The sequence below is a fragment of the Chelmon rostratus genome, chromosome 22 (assembly GCF_017976325.1).
Source record: "Chelmon rostratus isolate fCheRos1 chromosome 22, fCheRos1.pri, whole genome shotgun sequence".
In the NCBI taxonomy this organism is placed as follows: Eukaryota; Metazoa; Chordata; class Actinopteri; order Chaetodontiformes; family Chaetodontidae; genus Chelmon; species Chelmon rostratus.
Genome location: NC_055679.1, coordinates 1,146,397 through 1,171,371, shown reverse-complemented (window position 1 = coordinate 1,171,371; position 24,975 = coordinate 1,146,397). Strand labels below are relative to the sequence as shown.

At 42.7% G+C, this 24,975-nt stretch overlaps 1 protein-coding gene across 1 annotated transcript in view; it reads right to left on the bottom strand.

The window, feature by feature from the left end:
• The window catches only part of tmem178b (transmembrane protein 178B), a 103,863-nt gene extending 80,639 nt beyond the window's left edge, over nt 1-23,224 (bottom strand). The window contains exon 1 of the mRNA XM_041964295.1: nt 22,843-23,224. Within this exon, the coding sequence (XP_041820229.1) occupies nt 22,843-23,224 (382 nt within the window). The remainder of the gene's footprint in view (nt 1-22,842) is intronic.
• Between the last annotated feature and the right edge of the window lie 1,751 nt (nt 23,225-24,975).

The window sequence follows — 24,975 nt, the reverse complement described above, 5'->3', positions numbered from 1 at the left end:
AAGCTTGTTTAAATCCTCCTTTTTCAAACTTCTTAGGTTGAATTTTGTGGTGAGGACACAGAAAAGGTTTTCTTCTGATGACTCTTCGGTGAAGGTCATGATTGTGCAGGTGTCACTGCACAGGAGAGCAGTGTACCACCGAGTCTGCTAAAGTCTGTGATCTACTTCCTGCCAGGGTCAAAGCACCAAGTTTATTCCCTCTGCTCACGATAAATTTAATCTTGCTTCAAATTTTCTCATTCTCTTTTCTTCATCTGTAGGTTTCTCCTGATTTAAATGAAGTTTAGCAAAAGTTTAGACTACATATCTCCCTGCCTATGCCATCTAAGCCACAAGCACAGTTTCCTGCTATCTCTCAACTCCACCAGCTCATTATCTCAATTATTCTTCATCCAAACACAACCTGACACACTCACCTGCAGCCAATCATCTGTAAGCTGTCAAACGTTAAATGTGCTGTCTCTCTCTGCTGTCTCTCAGCAACCTGTCAGCATCATGAAGATTTTTTGACCTCTACTCCTTCACCACCTCAACTGTGGATCTCATTGAATCTCACACTCCATTTCTCATCATCACCACCAATGTTTTGACACAGTCCTTTTGGGAGTCATTGGTGTTAGCAGTAACACATGACAACAATAATGCATTATAATAAAACATTACTTTTGGCAATAAAGAAGTAATACAATGCATTATTAATAAGACTTCACTCATAGTTTTTACAGCCGTTACATGAGGTAATGCACCACTGCCACCAATTACACATTCAGCAGCTCTCAACAGCATCAACCCTGTAATGATATTTATTGCAGGACATCCTGCAATTAAATAGAGCCAACAGCCACCTAATGGTTACAACTATAAACCAGGAAAAAAATGACAATTACCACCATAAACCACCATGTTCAATACACACACACATTACAAACACTGTTGTACAAACACTTATGCATTTTTAAATATAAGACAGAAGACTTAACAAATTACTCAGTCTAGCATGGCATGATGGGACATGTGGGCATCGCTATAGCTCCAGTATTCAGTGTGTGTGTGTGTAGGTGGGTAGGTGGCTGGCTCTGTATAGACAGCAGCACACTCTGCTCCCTTTAGGTTACAGAATGTAGATAAATATATTCATTCATTTAGTGCCTTTTCATCGGGCATCAACCTTGCATTTATGCATGTACTGTATTGTCTAAAAACATAGACTGAAGTCTAAATAAACGCTTTAGGTCACAGTTACGCCCATGAGACACAGATGAATCACGCTGCCTGCACGGAGCCGGTGCAGACAGCTGCATAGATTCAAATGAGAGTGTGTGTTGCTAAGGCTGCACGTCTTAGCAACATAATTGGTAGGTAAAACATGGCTGAAAAAGCTTGCTAGCAAAATTTCTGTGAAAACCCTAAAATCATAAATCGTCATCATATGAATCATCATAAATTGAGCTAACATTGCCATAGAGACCAGGTTATGCTGAGGCCTGAATGTAATGCTAGTCATACTTCTGCAGTTATTGTGGCGAACACATTTCTTTCCGGGGTTACGTTGATCAGCGCCTGCCAGTTTGAAAATCAAATGTTTATTTCACATTCCATGTGTTTTATTAATTATTAATATTATGGTACCTTTAAAGTTTGTGTATGTCCCTGAGCAGCCTTTGTTTGGCAGGGTTTGCAGTTTTTATTCTAAATGTGTCAACAGCATGTAAAGTTAAATTTCAGTTTGATTAAAGGACTTAAATGTAACATGGACAGACTTCCACAGAAGGTGACCTCAAGCTTTCTGTAACTATTTGTAACTTTTGGTTGGAGGTGAAAGAAAGAACTATGAAAGCCTTTCCTATAGACCTGTAGTTTTATATTATGAACATCAATGGAAATAACTAACTTAAGCTGATTCAGCTGATTCTACTGCTTGCGAGTTTAAATAGGTCTCATGTTTAGTGTAATTGCCTTGATCCTTGATATTCCCCAAGTTGTTTTCTTTGCTTGGATCACCTTGATGTTTGGTTTTCTATCTTGAAAAAGTGGGAAGCAATCTCCGCTCCCTTTATCTCACCCTACACACCTGACTGCATCGCCCCGAGCCGCAGCCATCTGCAGCGATAAAAAGATTATAAAAGACAGAGCAACCGAGACGGCCGAATTTCCTCACTGCCTTGATTGTATAGCTTTCATAATCTATTCTGACAATAAAGAGGCTGCATATGGAGCTGAGTCTACAGAGACAGGGAGACAGAGGGGAGGGGGAACAGGGGAGAGCTGAGGCCAAACAAAATGGATCAAGTCATTTTATTCAGTGTTCTGGGTAGTTTTTCAGGCTTGAATGAGCTGAATGATGTCGGAGGTGTTCAAGGCCCTCAAAGACACATAACATGACAAGTTCTATACCACATAACACAATGTGATGACGACTGAGGAAGTTCCATTCACTGATGAAAACCACAAGACAATGTGGGAAGGGTGCTAAGATTCAAACTACTACTCGAGGTTGTTCAGCTTTAGTTAGCAGTAATAACATTAGCAATAGTTGTTGACAGACAGCCAGGCTTCTAAGACAGGCCTCCTTTCTTACCTTGGTGATCTATACATGTAGTTGTGACATACATATCTGCCATTAGTTATTCTGCAGGTTGTGTGTTGATTGGCCAGTCAGTGCTGCCATCCTTACTCTTTCCTATTTCATCAACGTGAATGAGTATTTAAATTTATACTGTCTCTGCTGGAAGCCTCAGCTCTCCTCAGGGAGGAAGCAGGAGGTGCTGCAGCAGTAATGAAGACAGCAGCATGTTAGCGTTAGTAACAGGCGTTGACACCAAATGTGCATGAAAAGCATTAGAATAGCACTAAAGCAAAGTCAGGGGGTTCACTGGAAATCACTGGGGTTCATCCTCTGAGGGACATGAATGTTCACAGAAATCTGGTCAATAGTTTGTTGTCTAGAGGGTGCATCCTTTGGTAAGAAAACAAAAGAATGAGAATTACTGAAGAACAACCACAGTAAATTGCTTGGGCCCTAGCTGTCAGTATTAAGGTTGAAAAATACTTTCCTGAAATCATGATTTTTAGCAAATGTACTTAGGTTCTGAGGGCTATTATACTGTATGTACTGCAAAAGGAAACCGTCTCTAGACCTTGCACTGTTGTTGACATGTTGCTATTGCATTTATAGCTGTTTCTGCAGCAATTTTCATGACAAAGCAGCCTTGACACAATTGGAAGTTATTTGGATTTACTTGAGCATTTTCCACAGATTTTCACCACTGGTTCACTTGCTAGCGTCTTTGGGAGCTATTACCTCCTGGTCGAAGACAGATCACCTAAAACCGCATATACCATTTACAGCTTCCATCAAAATGCATCTCTACACAGCTGCTGCACAATGAAAACATGTTGCTCATGACTAAACACCTCTGCTGTATATTTCCATCCACCTACTGCCAAACTGAACCTTTGAAATTTGTTGACTGTTTTCTGCTCAGAAAGGCAGCATGGCAGAGTTAAGTCCAGGAACTTTTTCATGTGAGATGACAGTGAGCCGCTGAGCCAACACAATGCCCTCCATTATCACATTTTCTCAGAATTTTCAAGCTCACTGCTCCTTGAAATTACATTATCTTAAGCTTACAAATGAAATCATTTGGTGGTCCTACACCTGGACACGAACTTCACTTGAAGTGCAGTTAATGGCTATGGGGATATTATTGCTTGGGTAACACAGTAAAACATTTTCAGAATTGAACAGCAGCTCCAGCAGCCTTTGACTTAGTGTTTCTACATATCATCACCTGCATGACAGAGAATGAAGGGAAAGAAGAAGGGAAAATGTGACTATCCTACTGCTTTAGCTGTATATCATACACATCTGATGCACTGAAACCAAAATCTTTACTCAGATATCATTATCTCCAATGTCCATTTAGGAAAATCATCTGCATCATCATATATCTATTCAGAAATCATTGGAAAAAGCATTTTGTGTGACTTCAGATCTTGCCTCAAAATCATTATATCAAAGTGATCGACATGATTGTGCTCGTAGTTCCTTAAGCCTGCATGTTAATGGTGTGGATGTGCCAAAATGTAAACACGTACAGGCACAGTTTTAAAAGATATGTAGACAGTTTTAAGTCCAGTATTACAACAAGCAAGGTGCATCCTCACTGACTTTAAAATAAGATAATCAGTTTCCACCAGCTGTGTGGTGAAATGCAAAATAAAGCGAGGTTGATGTTCCTCGGGTATCGAAGCCTGGCAGAAAATGATTACTCAAAGTTAGCCACCATCTTCATGAAAAATGGCCTGCAGAAGTTGTCAGATTTTTGTCAATAGCTCTCTCCTTTTTTTCATAGACACCTAAAACCAACTTTAGTTTCATCTGGACCTCCACTTATGAAATAAGAAAAAAAAATGTAAAGCACCATGAAATATGTGCCAATCCAATTTGTTTTTTACAGTGTTGAAATGCCCCGTTCTATTTCCACTATTAATTTCCACCTCAATCATCAAGGACAGCTTTTGTTTACTCAGTTTAGACCAGCAGGCTGTGGGGTAAAGTAGTAGGCTTTACAAAGGAAACCATGTAGCAGCTGGTTAACATCTGTCCCCTGGTGCGCTGTTGAACTCCTCTGGGTTGGGACTTAAGTTTCAAATTCATCACAGTATCTTCCCTTTCTCAACTACTCTTCTAAGTTGTTCTAAAACTAAAGCAGTTTAGGCTTTAGGAAACTGCAAGATTACAGTGGCTTAAAGAGATACACCATGTCTCTGTCTGTTAATGTATAATTGCCTGAATAAACAAAAGACAAATGGAAGCAACAAAGGCAGCAAAAGCAATTGCAGAATCAAATAATGGAGCGAAGAAGATAAGGGAAACAAAGCAGCATGTCTGAGCTGGGCAAGCAGGCATTCACTATCTGCTGTGGAAAAGCTTTACTGTCAGTGCTGTGTGTGTGTGTGTGTGTGTGTGTGTGTGTGGGCCTGTGTCTGCATTTAGTGCCCGTATCTTCTGAGAAGATCCCGGTGAGAAGAGGCAGCTTTCTGGAGCTCAACACCTATCTCAGCCTGCCAGCGAACAGGACTCCGCCAATTATTCGGAGAGAAATGGATGTCATTCAAATGTCAAACCCATTCCAGTGGCCTGATGAGCCTCAGCCACATGTCGGGGCTGCTAATTAACTGCATCTCAGAGGCTGCATGAATCAAGGCCCGCCGCCCCTGGGCATGCCGCGGTTTATGTTTACCACCTGTGCATGCTTCACAGCAGGCTGTGTGAGGCCATACTGCGACACCCCAACCTCCACAGGCAATGCTGAAAACATCAGGAAAAAGAAAAACATATATTAACTGTTATGTTTATGTTAATTATTTTTTAATGCTCACTTCATGCAACTGTTATTTACTGACTGTATTTATTATTTTTTTCCTTCTTCACTTTAATGGCACACATGACCAGAGTCAGTGGGATTTGCTTTCTCTCAGTACTCGGTGTCAGCAGCACAACATATAGGCAGATATAGGCAATTTATTGTGTTAAATAAAAAAATGGGATGTCCACATGTTTCCCTGAGGTCTTAAATGTTTTTTAATGACTTAAAGGATAGGTGCACATTATTTTTTTAAGTTTTCCTAAAAACAACAGTAAGATGCATATATGAACAGTGAAAGAGTTTCTGCTTCCTTTTCCCTCCTGTTCACACCTGCCATTAAGAGATCTCGTCATAATGTGCTTCCACTGTAAGAGTCTTGGGACAAGATCCACAAATATACACATATACAAATATATGTTCCAGTTAATATGAAGCTTCATCAGTCTGAGGTCCAAAGTGACAGTCATCTTTGTGTTTCCCTGAAAAGTGTTGGCATGATGAAACACTCGTGGGGGGAAAGGACATTTTCTCATGCTGCTTTAATGTAGACTTCAACTTTAGTCGACTTTGACTGCCATTGATTAACTGCAAATCATCTTAACAGTGCTGGTGTTTGAGTGCGTGGAGACCAAAATGACAATTATATTAGCTGAGCCATCCAATTAGCAACAGCAACAGCTCTTCTCATTATATTCACATTGTCATGAACAAAACTAGTCACAAGCAACAGAAGCCAATGCAGGACGCCACAAATCACCCAAGCTAACAAATCAGTTTTGAAGCAGATGACCTTACGTATTGAAAAAATTTTCCAACAGCCTGACACGCCATCTTTGCGTCCCATAGAGCAGCCTCGTGTCTGCCTTTTGAAAACCGTGGCACCTGAGGTCATCATCCTGCAGTCTGCTTCTGCACTAACTGCAGTCAAATGAAATCCTCCACCTACACTCATATCATCTCAGCCTCTGTTCGTCTCCCATCATTCTGCATGTTGTAATTATGAACTCAGCTCAAATTAGAAGGTAAAAGGAGATGAAAGAGGTAGGACAGAAACCGAGGGCTTGATGATTATGCGAGGAGATGAGCTGTTAAGCAGAATGAGATAAAGCCCTTATGCAGCTTTAAGCAGTGCAAGCGAGGGCCAAGGTGTTTCTGTACTTCTTTCTGTAGTGATGAGAAGCAAACACTAAATCCCCTATGTCCCCTAGGTGGAGGGTGAGGCTGAGGATGCGCTAATATCTGACATACATATATGTATATAAGTTACGTGCATAGGCAGATCAGAAAATTGGGCTGGCATTAAGTGGATACAAATTGAGTTTCTGACATTTAAATGCAACTCTTGGTCATGCTGTTGCTGTTTTGGATTATTCAGTTTTATTCTAGTTTCTATTGCAAAAGTGTCATATTTGGTACACACATACGTATGTTAGCATTGTCATTGACAAGATGTTAACATTTAGCTCAAACCACTGCTGTGTGAAGTGCAAACAAAGAAAAATATGGTTTTTAATAAACATGCAAGAAAGAAAAGAATGTTCCAGCTATAGCAATCAATGATAAACAAGAAAGATGTGGCTGTGACTCAATAAAAGCCTGATGTATTTCATGTCACCAGGAATTCTCATTTGGCCATGGCATGAGAATGAGCTAACGCAGCATGCTTCCACAGAAATCCACAAGACGCCACACTAGCTAAAGTTGCAAGCAATATTGACGTATTTTTCATGAAAATGACCAAATAGTGAAGCCTCGTACGTGTTCCATGCTGTTTAACACGGAAGCAGCAACAACACAACCGACTGTCTTGCTAAGCGACGGTGCTTTGTGCACTGCGCTTTGTTTCAAGACTCAGATGCTGTGGAGAAGATGCAGTTGGGAAGATCGAAAGCTGAGATGCTCAGAACACCTGCAAGCACGCCTGCGATCAGCTGTCAGTGGATGTTGAGTCAGTTGTTTTAAAGATCTCCAGCTGCTTCTCAGTATCTGCGTCCCAAAGAGCGGAGCTGCGTGTGTTTTTTTTTTAACTCGCCGACAACGAGTGGCGTGAAATTCTGCATCAGTGCTCGCGCATGATGGCTCTCTCTTCATCCAGCTGTCGAACTCCTCCTGCAGATCTGGCCGGTTCCTACTTCAGGTCCCTTGGGGAAACTTGTCCTGTGGCAAGGAAGAGGATTTTTGAGGATGAAGAAAAAGCTGCAGCTGCTGAGATCCGTCTGTGCATTTTCCACAACGTGGGGTGTGTTTTTGACCACACTCATAAAAAAGCTGGAGGAAACAAAGCTCTGTATTATGAGGACGTCAGAAAGTTCAAAATGAAGAAACTGGCCAGCTTTCTTAGATACCAGACCGATGGACAAACAAGTGTCAACACAGCAACCGCACTTGGTGAAGTTCTGTGACTCTGTCATTACATACATTGACAAATGGTTTGATTTCTCACCAGAAAATGTAATGTGAGTCTGGAATCGATCAGCCTCTATGAGGAGCTCTCCTTCACTGACATGGAGCAGGTGGTGGCTGCCCTCAGAAAGACAGAGGCAGTCAGTATGGAACAACTCTATGAAGGGCTTTGTGATAGCTGGGAGGAAATACACAAAGTATTAAGTTTTATTAGTATAAATGTTCTTCAGACATGGGGAAAGCCAGCTTGGTCAACATGTTTGGGATTGCCTCGCTTGCTTTGTAGAGAGGATTTTCTCCCTGGTGACCATTAAATGGACAGACTCAAAGAAACAGATGCAGCACAGAGCTGATTAAAACTGAACTTCACATATCTGTGAACTGTGACTGGTCATGCAAGGTCTTCTGTTCGCCTGTGCAAAGGGACAAAGGACTGCTTGAATCTGTCAAGGCCAGCAAAACATATGCATGGAACATGACTTGGTGAGTCATGCAGCTCTTTTCCTCTTTTGCATTTGAAATATTTCTTTGTTGTTTGTTTTAATTTGAGGTTTATTCATGTAAGCTTACATATTGATACAAATTTAGTCACAAGAGAAGGGTTGTAAATGAAGATGTATTAGGCTAATGGCTGTGTTTAAGGTACCTGCAGTAAAGCAACACAAACTGCATGTAAATGAGTCAGAGCAAACACTGTATATTCACACAACATCATGTCTCCTACTCGGTCATGACAAAGGCAACCCTAGATTGAACTCTCCATCAGAGCGATGAAAGCAACAGCTCAAGTAGCTAAGATCACACTAAATAAATGAAAAATAAAATAATAAAAATAAAATTCATTGGATGATTTTGTTTCATTCACACATTTTGTGTCCAGCATCCTCTGTGACATCCTCCCTTCTTCTCTCCTCTCTGACAACAGGCTTAGCAAACACACCCAGATAGCAGTGAAGGTGCAGCTGGTTGGAAACAGTGTGTGGGGTCACCGTGGGAACGTGGCCTCGGCTGTTGTCATCCAACGCAGGAAGCTTTGCCGTCTAACGTTCTGACGTTCAGAGAAACCCTTGTCCTGATCCCCTCTCGCCTCGCCTTCAGCTGAGCTGCCGGCGCAATCTGTCCAATCATCATCCGTCAAACAGCCATCACGTGCTACCATGGCAACGCAAACCAGGGGATGAGCTGGGTGTCTCCTCATTGTCAGGAAGCAGATGATGATGATGTTCTCATTCAGTCTCTCGAGTGTTAATCAGTGGTTGCAAATTAGCAGTCTCTGGTTTGAAGTAAGTGTGAGATGATGTTATGAGCAAAGACAGCACAAAGCTAAGATAACTGCCGCCTTTCACTTAACACGCAGCTCGGGGGCTTCACTTGCAGAATAATGGTCCCTTTATAGCACATAATTCTTGTATTGTCCAGCAATCCAGAGCAGTAAAAAAGCCTTTCTTGTGAGGGAGGCAGCTGTGGCCACAGAGCTCCCTTCATCTGCTCTCCCTCCTCACAGGCAGCCAGTCTTTGGGCAGGCAGAATAAGGATCTGATTGATGCAGTCTCTTCCTACAGGCCCACAGCGCTCTCTTGACTTGATAAGCCATTGATTAAACGGGGGCTGGAGAGGCGCCGCAGGATAGAGAGAGCTGCCTCCTGAAGAATGGAATTGCCCACTGATGTGAAATCAAACATGGTTTTCATCCCAAATGCTTCAGGTCTCAGCAGTATTTCAGACCTGTCTGTTGTATGAGCTGCACCGCACCCTTTGAACTGTGCGCTACTATGCTATGTCTCGTTTCTCCAGTGTGGTTAGACACAAGCAGAAGAGGATTGAGAGCGGTGCTTTTCGGTGATGAAAAACTGCTGCACATTTCTCTTCTTGTGCGCCTGAGTCATCTCGCAGGTGACTTTGCACGGCAGCAGCAGCACCGGTAACAATGCTCAGACCTGGAGCTCGCTGCACCCTGTGGCTGTGGGACGTTGATCGAGAAATATATTATGGCAAAAGTAGGACTTGTTAGGAAAGAATAGGTCAACATTTCAGATATAATGCCACAGACAGAAAACGTGAATGTGTAGTGAAAGAGAGTACATAAAGCTGGCAGAACCTGAATATACTGCTCACAGACACTGGGATAATGTGAACAATATGATGTTTAATAAAGTTACGTTTGTACGTTTATATTAAATCTACAAATAGCTGACAAACTTTAAGACCTCACCTCAGACTACAGCTTTAACTCTCTGTTGCTTTAGGTTACTGTATATGGCCTGAGATTCCTCCAGCTAATAAAATGTAATTTCCATCTTGCGTCTTTAAACTAAGGCAAAAATGTCAAAGAGCAGCAGATGAACTTACATCTCATTGTGGGTTAAGATCTCACTGAGCTCATTTTCTCTGATTCAATGTTGAATGGCATTTCCTAACAAATGAGTTGCACATGCTGTGGCTAATTCTGCATATGAATAATTTCCATGTTCTACACCCCCAAAAAATAATTCAACTTATGATTTGCAAGCAAAAAATGGAGGAGAGGTGATGTTTGTGACCATTAAAGCCACAAAAGTTAATGATGTCATTGAGTTGATGATAATTTTTCCAAACTATGATTAAAGGTAGTTCTTAGTTTATTAAATCCCACATTTTTGGCCACAATTATAAAGCTGATTGATGTTAAAGAGACAGCTTAGTTAATGCATTACACCTAAACTTTAATTTGAACTTTAAACTCTGATTGTTGTCAGATAAAGAGTCATAATGGCCTTTTTTTAATGTAACCTTCAATGTAAGTTAGCAAATTTAAATTTCATTACACAAGCTGATCCTTATTGACCTGTTGTTGACATCCACTCATGTTCCCCAGAACACATCATGGTATAGGTAAGGCAAAAGCACCACTTGACCAATGGAAAGCCTCCAAATAAAAAAAATCTGGGGCCTTTGTGTCTGTGACCAGTGGCGATAAACAAGATGCTCTTCAGTTAAACTATAATCTGTAGGTGCAGAGTGAGTAATTGTATGTGTGCAGTCTGAATGTTACAGGAAAAACTATTTCATCTTCCAAATAGTGAGTTGGTGGGTTCATTCCTCCTGCTTGTGTCAGATATATGCCTTCTGTTCCAGCCCACTCATCTCCATAAAGCCTCTGACTGCCAATCACAAGCCCAGGACACCTTTGTTTCCATGGAGATGTCACGCTGCCATGACACTGCCTGGCAGTGTGGGTTAAATGTACTGAGTGGAGTCACTAAAGCTACGGGGTTGATGTGTGCGTCTGAGTATGCTATGTGTCACCAGTGTGTGACATTTCTGTGGACCAGATTCATTAAAATGGATTCTTACACGTAAGCCACATTACTCAGAAATATTCACCTGCCAACACATTGAGACAGCACTCACATCCTTACATTTTTCTTTTTGTCTCCATTTGTTATCATATTAAAGTTTGAGTTAGTGTATGTATGAGTTACTTATATCTGTTCTTAACTGTAAAAATACCCATTTCCTTTATGAAATTGAACTAAAGTCACACTTCCTGCATGACAGAGGGCGTTCAGACCTGCTTTTTCATCTGAAAAGTTTGGAATGATAATTAGGTTGTTGTAATGCTGCAATTATACACATTCATTTAGCTGAAAATGTCATGTTACTGGCATTTGTATTGCAAATGGTTGAGGAGCTGTTTTTATTAACGTCATGGATTCATGGACACAGGAAGTAGGTGTGCTGAGGGGGCTGCAGCACCCGCTAAAACCAGGCTTTGTAAAAACCATGAACTGACAAAAAAGTGATGCAAGCTTGCAGCAAAGACAGAGAGAGAGAGAGAGAGAGCTTCTGTCCATATTCTCAAGGACAGAGGTGTCAATTGTTACTTTACAGTTCAGACTGGAGTCAGATCTGTGTTCTAAACATCTGTATCCTCACTGTGCTGCATCATTATAAACTATGATGACCTGCTTGTGGGTCACACCTCTGTCCTGTGTCCAGGAGCTATCTCCACCTCTTCAGTTCCTCGCAGTTCTTCTGCATTAGTTCCATCTTGTTGACTGTGGCTGCTTTGACAGACAGTGTGTTGGTGTTTCTATCTGCTGTAGTGTAAAATGTTCTCATAAAGCACCCGCAACTGTGAGTGACTTCCAGCACTGATTCCTGCATTGATTGAAGATACAGCCCACTGTATGTCAGTTTAAGAGCTGTTGTTTCTGTAAGTTGACATACAACAACATGAGAAGTACAGAAGCATGTCTTTATTTTGTTTTGAATAGATTCTCGCTCTGGCTCAGGACAATGGCACGTCCATTCTTTACGCTGCAGCAGCAGCAATGAGCACAACGCCTACTATTTGAAATACTGAAATTATTGGATGCGTGTGTAGCAATTCGTAGGTGTGGAACCAGGCTAAGGATCAATTACAATAGTAAAATCCATCGAAATCTGGCCACCAATCATAAAGAAATGTTGTGTCCAATGGGCTCACAGTTGTGTTGTTTTGTCTGTGTTGTTGTTGCTTTTTATTAATTTTGGAGACAAAACAGGATTATCATACCAGTTTAAGATCAGTTTACATATAGCTTTCATTATAACAAGCCTAGCGTTAAAGTTTATACTTTTAATGCAAAGCTTCATCCTCCTGAGGCAACAAGGAAAGAGCAGCATCCTATTCATGTACTGGATGTGTATCATATCCATGCACAAGATACAATGTCGAGGAAGAGTGCACTGAGTGCATCATTTATTATTTATGTTGGATAAATAATGTGCTTTGTACATGTGTGCTGTGTGCAGTATGTACAATATACCCATGTATGTGGGTATTATGTGTCTTGTGTGTGTCAGTGTGCACATGCATCAGCTATAAATGGTGGTTGTCCCGGGGCTGTGTGTGTGTGTGTGTGTGTGTGTGTGTGTGTGTGTGTGTGTGTGTGTGTGTGTGTGTGTACTGCCATGGCTGGTCTGTGGGAGAGAGCATGAGGTCATCAAACATTTATATTGGCTGCGTGGCTGTGTGGAAGCAAACTACATCATGCGTCTTCCTCCTCATCCCTCTCTTTCTCTCTGACTTTCTCCATCTACTCTGCCTGTGGTCATAGGAGTCAGACCGGCTTCACGATGAGTAAGTCTCCGAGCCAGAGCTGCTCTCTGGCCTTTTCAAACAGACAGACCCACAGCTAAGCTGCTGTCATCATATGCATGTTAAAACATTTCCCTTCTGCTTTGAAAGACTTACTCATATTACTAAATGACCACAATATACTTTATGCACTTTCTTTTGGAACAACAACAAAAAAAGATAGAGATGACAAAAGGCCACATAATGCAAATGTGCTGGACTGAAAGAACAGCGTACTTGGCTACACTCAGGAAAGATTTTGCCATTCTTGGAGCTATTAATGATGTTTAAAAAACAAACATTCATATATTGATCCATTCGACGTAAATTGGCTGAATCTGACATCAGTTGGTGAGCTGTTGGCTCCCAATATGACAAAACAACAGCTTTTTAGCAAAGAAATGAGATTTTACTCCACAACACACAGACCAACCTGATTTACAAATGATACAGCCAGCGATGTTGGACAGCACAACAGCTTCATATTAGTATTCTCATACAGGCAGAAGACTAACATGCTTCTAAAATAATGCAGTTAAATTTTTTCAAAGAAAAAGCTCCACGCTCTCACACGTTTCTCTGCTTTTTCCTGTTCGCCAGATATTGAGTTAAATCCAAACCAGTTAGCTTCACTCTCAGTTATGTTTCATATTGCAAGTCAGTGGAATAAATGCATTAGTGAATAGTTAATCACACAGTGGAATAAGAGCCTGAACATCGTCCTCCCCTTTTCTATTTATTGATTCAGAATCGATTGAATCATGAAAGCAGGATCTCTCAGATGAGAAACCCTGGTTTAGTCACACCTTGTTGGGAACTGACAGGACTTAAGCTTCTATGAGGAGTTAGCATGTCCTCCAACATCTGCTTATTCCAGTCGAAGGAAAACCTCCAGCAGCTTGCAGGCATACATTATACTAACAGTGATGCAGCCTGGGCTGGGTTGTGTCTGTGTTTCATTAGTCTGGGGTGTAAATGGCTGCACTAGCTAGCAGACAGTCAGTCAGTCTCCTCAGCTGGGCTGCAGACTGCAGGATCACTAATGAGCAAGGAGTGCTGCCACATGTGTCTGAATAATTTAACTGTTTCCAGGAAGACAAGTGAACCCCTGTGCCGGCTGCTGTGGCACAGCGAACCATGTTACACGTAAGTAACCTCACGATAATTCCTCTGCCTTACAACTTGGCTGCGGATCCAGAGATTAAAGGATAGAGTTCATCTTAATACGACACAAACATGCCCCATGTGTGTTTGTGGGTCACTGCGATCATTCCTCCTTTCCATATTCACTGTGAAGTGATACCCCCATAGAGCAACTGCCCAGTAAGAGATGGACACAAGTGGACACCATCCACAGTCCTCGTTTTGTTCCGGCAAAAAAAACCCCATCCCTCCACCACAGGTTAGCAAGGAAACTCCATCAGCGAACACACAAAGAGGGAATTTCATATATGTACAAGACCGTAACTATGGAAATAAGAAACCATGCGTGTTCCAACCTCGATTGTCAGTTATCTGAAAAAGATCCGCTTCAGTTTGAATCACTATGGCTGACTACAACATTTGCATAAAGGCTTGTGCTTTACTCATTTAAGTGTGGCCCAAAATGTCCTTTAAGGCGTCACCCTGCTTCAAACAAAGCGCTCGTCCATCACCAAACAGTGTCTGAGAGCCGCTCCCTTACACACCTCTCACATGTCGGATCTGGGGGAGACGCTGTAAAACGGATACACAGTTGCACACTTTACAGTGTTGTGCATACAAAAAGTGGCCAATCACAGAGCCCAACTGCATGAATTCGTTCAAGCAAAGACTGTCCAGGAGTGTTGGCCGTCTTGACACATCATGTCTAACCTCTCTATAGCAGCAGTGAGTGTAGCTGTTCAGAGCAGCTTCTTTCAAGCATACCCCCGCCTTAACTGTCCTCTGGCTGTCTTGAAAAGTAACTTTCAGACAAACATTAAGTGCCCTTGGTTAACTTTAATAAGAGAAAATAATTATATCACTGCATGTCTGCTTATATTGGGATAAAAATCCATACACATATTTGTTTTAAAGTCATATTGACTCTCTCTAATATCGACAGACTGTTCACTGACCACTGGATGAGAAACAGTGACATGATCGCAGCATCTCCAGACAAGTCCAAAAAGCGACATCCGTACTTACTGAATTTATGACCTTTGACGTGCCAAATGTTTGCCATGGGGCAGGCATTATAACATATACTTAATGCTACACAAAATCTTCCAAAAACACCCGATGGCCTATAAAATGTCTGCATCGCTACATTAGATGCCTACATCACAAAACAGACAAGTAGTGGCCAAGTTGAAAATTTCATTGCCACTCTGATGAAACCCCGAAGGCCTCGAATCATCCACTAGCCAGTCAAACCAGAAGCCCGCCCTCCACTGCTTCCATGTGTCTATTAGATGAGCAGCTTTGCCAGCGGGCTCATTGGCAGGGAACCTATGAGGCACCTTTAGCCTCCCGTAGTGTCTAATTTAGCCCTCCCCATGATACGGGCCCCTGGGGAGCGAGGTAATACAATCTGGGGCCTCTCTCCCTGCTCTTTCTGCTTGGACGGGACTGTGAATGTCTTGATCAGGACCTGAAAAGCCTTTTCCTCACAGAGCGACAACAGATGGCGCAAGATGAGGAGGGCTCACCTCCCCAGCCGCCCCACCCCCACTCCTCTCTATGTAATCCGCTCCTCTCTGACATCCTTGTCTCCACAGCCATCCTTGGCTTTCCCCCCTCTTTATTCTCTTTCCTCTCCCAAACCACTTTGTACCTGATGTCTCTCTGCTGCTGTTTCATCCTTCCCTTTCTCTCTCCAGGAGGTTTTCCTCGTGACAAACAGAGTAAGAATCAGTTAGCTGCCCCTGCAGCAGGAGGTCGCATACCGTGCCCAGTCACGGAATCAGAAACCAACAGAGCATATGCCAACTGTCTGGATTATCAACATGGGCTGTATAATGAATGAACACCAGCAATTAGACGCTGGTATGGCAGGGACCTATTTCTCAAGGAGAGGGTGGCCACATTAAAAACCAGAACACCTGCGTCTCTGCAAGTGCTCAGTCAAAGGTAGAGTTCTTTCAATCTCACATTTTTTAATGATAAAACATTTAAATATGTCTCATCTGACATACATAATACAGCTGCACATGCATACTTAAGATACTGAGTGTTAATTAAAATGGGAACGCAATTCAAAAATGTTTGATGTTCTACGACGTTGTGGACAGCAGATCTGCATCACAGGTTTGAGCCAGCAATTCTCTACATATGTATTTATATATATATATAGTGCCATACTGTATTTTGTATAATATTTGTGTGGTTGGAAGCTTTGGGGTTAAGTTCAGAGTCAGACAACTTGTCTTCATCTCAACAGTGGCCAAAATACTTCAGTTCAAATGCAAATTAGATCCAGAGGAGCCTATGCCCAGGGCCCCATTATCTCATAATCTGAGCACGAATGAACTAAAATGTACTTTTTAACTGTGACTGATGTAATTGATTTGAGACTGCCACCACCAGGTGGTGTATGTACAGCATATTTATAGGATAAGACTGTGATATTCTACGTCCTTCTTCTTGTCACATCTCTCATTACAAGAGCCGAACCAACCATGTGTTAGTCTGTCTCCCAGTACTTTCTAACTGTCTGACCCTGTCTGTGGCTTTCAGCTCCAAACCCACTGCTTCCTACTGAAAATCACATCTGACAATCTCACAACACAAAAATATAGTTTCTTTTTTTAAAAAAGCTCAGTCATTTCCAGTTGTCAACTGTAGTTTTCTTCCTCACAAGAGGAAACAGTGCGTTTGTTGGGGGCTGTTTTCAGCAGCAGATTAATTTGGTGATCTCCTGAGTATTTGGGCCAGCAAGACAGTGTAAAATAAACTAAAGTACAGTGTGTGCATGCCTGTACACTGTGATAAAGGAACATGTCACCCAGTGCAACAGTGTGGTTCACTGGTCTGTTCTTGGACAACAATGGAGTTCTATAGTGCAGAGGAAGAAGATATATCAGGCCTGGATACACACTGTACTTGTTAGCAGGACACAATCATTGTTAGGTCCTGTCATTGGATATGTTGACAGTAAGCATTGGTCATCATCCCTCTGACACTGTTCGAATAACCCACGCTCTCCCACTCCATATACACAAACACACTCCACTGCTCTCATACTATAACTGGCAAACTGAAAATGAAGAGTTTAGTGTTTTGTGTTGACCTGCTACCACCTGCTTCCATAAATCTACATACTGATGCAGCTCGTGGTTACAGAAGATGCCTTGCAGATGAGGTGATGAATGGATTTCGCTGATCCGGCCACACACTGACAGCTGAAGTTTCTTTCGTGGCCATGCCAGAGAGACAGAGATATGATACATGCTTATGGATTATGATTCATTCGCAAAAAATCATGTATCAAGTATGTTTTTTATATAAAAACAGCATTGCCTTATTCAAATTGACATGAAGTGACTCATCAGGGTTTAGATATGTGGCTAATAACTGAAGGAATGTTACTGTTATTTCACAAGGTTAATAATAATAATAGTAAACTTTATTTTTATAGCACCTTTCATATAAGAAATGCAGCTGAAAGTGCTTCACAACAAAAAAAATCATATGCATCAAGTGCTTCACAAAAGGAAGAAAATGAAAAGATGTATGTAAAATAATATGGCGAACATTAGATGGAAAATATAACCTACTGATTAATGAAAATAAAATAAAAATAATGCATAGAATGAAACTTCAACAATTTAAAAGAAGAGGAGCGGTGCAGACAGGCCTGTATCAGGAAGTCATAGCTTTCATAGTCATAGTTTTTAGCTTTCTTTTCAAATATTTAGAGAGCTGGCTTCCCTGACATCTGTAGGTAGTGTTTTGGGGTGTAATTGACAAAGGCTGCATCCTTGATTTTCTTTCAGCTGTTGCTGGGAACGACCACACACCAGCAGCAGATGATCGCAGTGTTCTTGAATGCAAATAGTGAACAAGATATTTAGGAATGTAATTTGTTCCAAGCTCATTAAGGGTTTTATATACAAGGAGGAGGACCTTAAAATCAATTCTAAATGTTACAGGAAGCCAGCGCAGAGCAGCTAAAACTGGACTAATGTGCCCCCTCCTCTTGGTTCTGGTTAACAGCCGAGCTGCAGAGCTTTCAATGAGCTGAAGTCTCTCAGTGTTATTTTTGGGGGGCCAGTAAATAGTGCGTTACGGGTGGAGTCATTATGAAAGAGCAGCGCGAGGCCAGTTAGTGGATGCAGATAGAGGTCATTCACCATCTACCTGCGATTTGACTCTGGAGCTTGAAATGGATTGAGAATCAAGCAGCATGTGGAGGGCAGGCTTTGTGGTGCTTTGCTCTGATCTTTGACCTCCTGAAATCCCTCAAAAATTAAAATTATGTTCTCTCTACGATGCATGTTAACAGCAGACAGGACACAGAGCTTTACACTGTAAATGCAAAGGAGTTCTGTTCTGTTAAACTGTCAATAGTGTGAATACATACACTGAATTTACATTAAACCTGGCGACTAGCAGGGCTGTAGCCAAGATTTTAAAAATACTGAGGTATTCAGTCCAAGGCCCCCCAGTGCCTCCCCGGTGTCACAAAAGTCTGACTCGACACAAAAAGCAACTAGCAGTAGGACTAGAATTAGTAACGTAGTAGTAGCCAGAGCAGTAGTAAACATATCAGCAGTAGTAGTATTAGTAGTAGTCATAATAGGAGGAGGAGCACTCACAGTGGCAGTAGCAGTAGTGGTAGTAGTGATGGCGGTATCAGTGGTAGTGGCTGCGGTAGTTTTAGTAGTGACAGAAGCCTTTACAGTAGTTGTAGCAGTGAAGGTGGCACAAGAGAGTAGTAGAATCAATAGTACGTAGCAGCACTATTGGAAGTAGCAGTAGCTATAGTATAAGTAGCACGAGCGGCAACAGTAGCAGAAGAAGTAGTACTAGAACGGTAGTAGTAGTGCCATAGCAGTTGCAGCAGTAGCAATAGATGCTGAAGTAGTAAGCGTAGTCACGGCATTAGCAGCAGTAGTAGCATTAGCAGCAGTAGTAGTTGCGATAGCAGAAGCAGCAGTGGTAGTGGTGGTAGTAATAGGCTACTTGTTGTTGTTCTCATAGCCGTAGTGGTTCTCAGAGCTGGTTGCAGCTAAGTATTGTAGTTCTCTGCTGGATCACGGTCATTGTATCACGATCCAGCAACTGAATGTGAGCTGGAAGTGCTGTTAGTGGAAGAGACTACCATTCCCAGGCTGTCAAATGCCCATGCTCTGTCATAACAAGTGTTGCCAGATGGGAAATGTTAAACTATGGTACGAGTGGTTTAAAATGATTGTATTTCAACCGTGAGAACTAAGAGGCAAATGTTTAATTTTACAAAACACATTATTTCATTGACTTTTTGACTCTTTGCAAATCTACTCATATCTGGATCTGCACGCCGATGAGGCTATGATGCATGGAAGGCAGTATATGTGTCCATGAGTCCATCAGTGGCACTGCATGGATGTAGTGTTATTATGGATTCCACTGCTTTGCTAGCAAAGACCCGCCCCACTCTGCCTCTGATTGGTTGCCTTGGTTGGTGAGCTGGAAATTAATTAAAATGAGTCAGTGTAGACCAGGTGTGGAACCAATGGCATAATGCAGAGGGGGAGAAGACCTATTGTGGGCCCTTAAACAGCCTATAGGCTGTATGGAGATGCCAGACAGATCCAAGGGGAAACTAATAGAGATGGAAGAGCGTAGCGGAGAGAAATGCTGATTATAGTGATGTGTGCTATTTCAGCACCATGGACAGCACCATGGGTTTATCATTAACAAGCTATCTGCTGATATTTAAGCAGAACAGCTGTTGATAGGCTATTTCAGAACAATGGTCGGCATCATGGATTTGGATTTTTGCTCAAACCTCAATCAGATAAAGTATAAAAAGCAAGCAGACTAAACTCACAGGGCAGGCAAGCAAAGATAGGATGCAAATGAATACACAGTTTCACATTCAGTGTTGTTGGATGCCCATACAGCCACACAGCTATATGGCCTATATAATCACGCCACATAATCAACCCACACGACAACAACCTAGTTTGCAAGCAATGTGTGGTCTGCTGTTACTACACTAACCAAGAAGACACAGCAGTCTGCAGCACCTGCACTTCACAGTCAGTGGTCCTCGTTCCATCTAATGAAGCACATACACATACACGGGCAGAGAGAGAGCTTCATCACCTCTAAACTGATTTTTAAAATGCTATTATCTGGACGTTCTTTTATACTTAAGCAGCGAGAGAAACAGAAAAACAGCAGATAGTGCTTAGGGGATGAAATCAGTGACAGTACAAACAGGCCACAGTGCCCCCGCTGGCGCTGTTCGCAGCATGAGAACCCCTCGGTAGTGGCGGGGGCTCGTCTCTGATCTGCAGAAGACACAGACTTGGTCTGAGTCAGACTTTTTTTTCCCCAAACTTTATTTAAATAAACAACAAAAATGCATGTGCACTCATGCCGATTGGGTCAAAGATGGTGATTGTACAGAGGGCAAAATTATCATACAAATACAATAATTATCGTACATCTGGCAACGCTGTTCACGCCCCTCTGCATCTCACAGAGGTGCACAGAATATCCTTGTGCATGTGTATGAGATGCTGAGGGGCGTGACAAAGCATCTGTATTTGACGATCTGGGCATGAGACTGCACATGTAGAGCACACAAGACATAAATAGTGTTAATCTCCACAGTTCCATCCTTATTGACCCATCAGTGTGGAGTTATTGTCAGATGCATCATGATGACAAACCACGCTGTACTTTTCCATGCTGATGGAGCTGAGAGCTGGAATAGATCAGACCCCTCTATGGAGGCATTCATCTGATCACTGAGCACACTGACTGTGGGCTGCCCATTACTGCAGATGGTAGGCCATCAAGGCCATTGAGGCGTCCTCAAAGGAAGGCACAGCTGCTGCAGCGCGCGCACACACACACGCACACACATGCACACACACGCGCAAGCATTCAGAAAGCATACACACCATCTCCTCTTCCAGCTTGGACTAAGACCAGTAACCTCCACCAGAAACCTCAGCTGCCCTGTCTTTTTAACACATAACAAGTGTAACATTATGAACTACAGGGGCACAAGTGGAACCTCTCGATTAAACGTTTATTATAAAATGTGAACAAAAAAAAATTTGCTTTGTGTTCAACTTGCTTATTGTGTTGGACCAACTTACAGTAAGCGATGGTGAACTAGGTTTGAGGTCATTTAGAAACAGTGTTTCCACTACAGAGTTTGTACACCAGACCACTGACAAGCTGACAAGTTTACTCTGTTCAGTATGTATTTGCTCAGTGTGTACAACCCTGATTCCAAAAAAGCTGGGAAACTGTAAAATGTAAATAAAAACAATGCAATTATTTACGAACAAACTGTGTTTTTGAGAAATGATCCTCAATCCATGTATTAATGTCCTTTATCCAACCATGTGTTCACAAAGAGGTGAACCTCCCTCCATCCTTGCTTGTGAACCACTGAGCCTTTCCAGGATGCTCCTTTCATACCCAATCATGATACTATCACCTGTTACCAATCAGCCTGTTTACCTGTGGATTGTCTTTGTACTGTTTCAGTTAACTATATGTGAAAAAGTATTAGAAAGTCATGGTATTCTGTTTTATTTATGTTTTCAACAGCGTCTCATTTTTGGGTGGGAATCTTGCTTGTATCTTGTCACAATAAAAGATAATTATAATAAAAAACCTCAGAGGTTCATAATAAGATCATTTGTTCATATTATGTGTTTGTGTTTAAAAAACTATTACTATTGGACACAATATTGTTAATGGATTTTTTTAAACTCTTAAATATGTCTGCCACAAAATACAGCACAATAATAATAATAAAATAAAGCAAAATTAAATCAAACACCAAAAAGCATCAAGTCTTTAAATTTTGTGAACCTGCAACCTGCAACGTTATATAATGTTATGTGTAGTTTGTTCTTTATAGTCCTATTTCACAAATTTTCACTTCTATCTATCTATCTATCTGACCTGCAAATGTGGAGGATTTTACCTGACAAAACACTTGACTGCACACCCCACCTGAGGGTGACCACCCATCCAAGGTGGGTACTGTCCTGAAAGTGAGCCAAAGCCTTAGCCCATTCCAGCATACAGAACACTACACATGTCCAGGATGGAGAAAGAATGGGGGGTTAGCGGGGGTCCTCCAGCTCAGTTTTGCCCAGGGTCACCCAGGCACGTGAAGCCAGTCATGCATATGCCTGTAAAGCCTGTAAAGGTCTAAAGCTAAGTGATGGGTCTCTGCTGAACAAAGCAAAACATTTGCAGAATGCTGAACTTGACCTTAAAGCAGAAAAGAAACAGTTCTTAATGCCACCACCCCACCCCAACACCACCAGCACCACCCACCCATCTCTTCCTGCCTCATGCTGAGTGGCTACTGGCGAGCCCATACACCCTTAAATGATTATGTCATTATTGGCAGCTGCAAGGTCAGGCGAGCAGCACTTAAACTAACAGAGAGCCACGATCAGATCCGATAACAGGGACGGCGCGTACGTGCTGATGCTCGGCGTCATAATTAACATGCGCCCCTCTTCTGCAAAATAGCATGACAACAAGCAGTCTGCAGCCACAGGCCAGTCATACCCACTCACGCACCGAGCCAGCGACCCTCTGCATGCCTCTGGACAAACATTTGCTTTCGTAATAGCAATACAATAGCTCAATGCCCTTGTTCGCCCTTTGGTCAAGTGAATAATCACCCCAGAAGGCTGATTGATTATCTGATGATGAACGTCACAGCGCACCCGCGTCGTGTCGGTGTCTGAAGCGCACATTGCCGTTTCTGCAACAACTTCAGCCTGTCTCAGTTGTTTATTTCATTCTTACCTTTCTGGACGAGGGCTTCGATTTCCTGATCGAAGTCCAGCCGATGGCATTTCCTCCACAGCCCCATGTTGGTTGAGTTATACTGCCTGCTGCACTCATCCGCGGCGCTCATGGCGAACAGCTGCCGCCGGTTCCGGGCCAGCAGCAGCTTCTCCTCCCAGCGGGGCAGGCTGCTCCGGCTGGCCCGCAGCGGCAGGCTGTTGTTGGGGATGTAGATGAAGCCCGGGTCCTTGCGGCGGCTGGAAAAGCTCCGGCACCGGTCCCTGTACCTCCTCGCGTCGGTCTCGTACCAGTGGTCGGAGCACATCGCCACGGCCAGCATGCCCAGGGCGCAGAGAGACAGAGAGAGCCCGGCGTAGAGCAGTAACTTCCCGGCGGCCATGCTCGCTTCTGTCACAGCCGCATCAGCACCTCGACAGACGGACAGCTCCTCTGCGGCTTCCCCGCAAGTTCAGCTCACATCACCTCTGGAGCGCAGCGTCAGGATCATTATCGAGGCGGCAAACGGAAGGCAAACCTTTGAGGGGACACAGCTCGCTGGCCGGATCAAACGCTGAATCCCTGGATTCGGCTGTGTTTTTTGGCTATGTCCGCGTCTTTCCTGCGTGCTCGGCGCTGCAGCAGCTCGGCGGAGACAGAGGACGCTTATCTCATCTCAGCCCCGGATCTTCAGCATCCATCCGTCTGAGCGGGGCGACACCAACATGCACAAAACACATCAGCACAGTATTCAGGTCTTTAGTGAAGCACACAGCAGGCTATATTTCACACAGAGAATAGGCTCCCTGCATAACCCACCCTCTAGACTGAACGACGGACTACGGGCAGCCGAGTTCAGCCGAAACCTTTTTAACAAACACGAAGCCAGACTCCACCAAGACCATTACGCTCTGCAAATGACGGGCTTCGTGCAGATGGTGCAACTGTACCTGATGTCTCCGAACACAGCCCGGGCAGACCGCAGTCCATCAGAGGGGCAGAGCAGAGGGAGCAGCGAGCAGAGTCAGCATCCCCGGCACGTTTGATAGGATGACGGCAGCTGCTCTCCAGCAGGCCTGAGCGTGGACCAATCAACAGCAGCCTGTGTGTTAGCATCCAGGCTACATGAGATGTGACTGAGCAGTCATCAACTACCTGCTCATGTTACTACTGCTGTTCACAAAGCCACTGCTGTCTGTCCCACCCGGCGCCCGGATCCCGTGCGTCCGTACACTGAATGACAAGTAACAGTATGAAATGACAAACATTGTAGGTCAAATGTACTTAAGCAGGGCCGAGGCTGGATTACAAGGCTAAGCGTGTACTTGTCCCGGGGCCCCAGCCTCAGGGGTCTGAATTTATCATGTGGCTCAGTTTGTGGTCATTTAAATATTTACATTTCATTTGTTAATACTGCTTGATCCACTAAAGCACATTAAACTAAACTGAAATGATGAGAGCCTTAAGGTCCTGTCTTTTAGAGTCCTGAATTAAAATCTAGCCTCAAGGCTTCTATCATGTTAGCAGGTTATACATCAGGCTTGGTGTATCCTTGTATTTATTATATGTGGTGTATTTCAGTGAATACATTTGTGCTTCATCACATTTCCATGAATTACTAATAATTAACTAAAGCAGTTAATCTATAGAAATGTGGGGGAAGTGGTGGGGTCAATATGGGCCCCAGGGCCTACTAGGCCAGTCCTGGCCCTATGCAGATGATTATTTTTCCTACTGTCTTCTGATTTACAGTCTACTGCTGTTTACTTTATTATGACTAAAATTAATATGCTTCATTGTATCTCTTATAGTAATATTTCTACATGTTATGCTGCTTCTACTAACACTACAGTCTTCCAGTGCTTCCAGTGAGGCCTGCAGTTTAAAAGCTCCTGAAAACTTAATTCAAATCTTGTGAGTGTCTTTAGAGCATTAAATATTAGTGACTAAATGAGAAACAATCAAGGTTAAAAACATCATTTAAGAGTTATTTATCAAGATTTTAACACTTAAAAACCAATTAAAACAGTTTGGGTGTGGTTGGATCAGATTTGATTGTCAGTAACAAAACAACCCATCACCTCTCTTTAGATTCAATTTGATTCAAATTTTTGTAAAACTCAAACCAAAAAATTCTGATATACAAATACATAA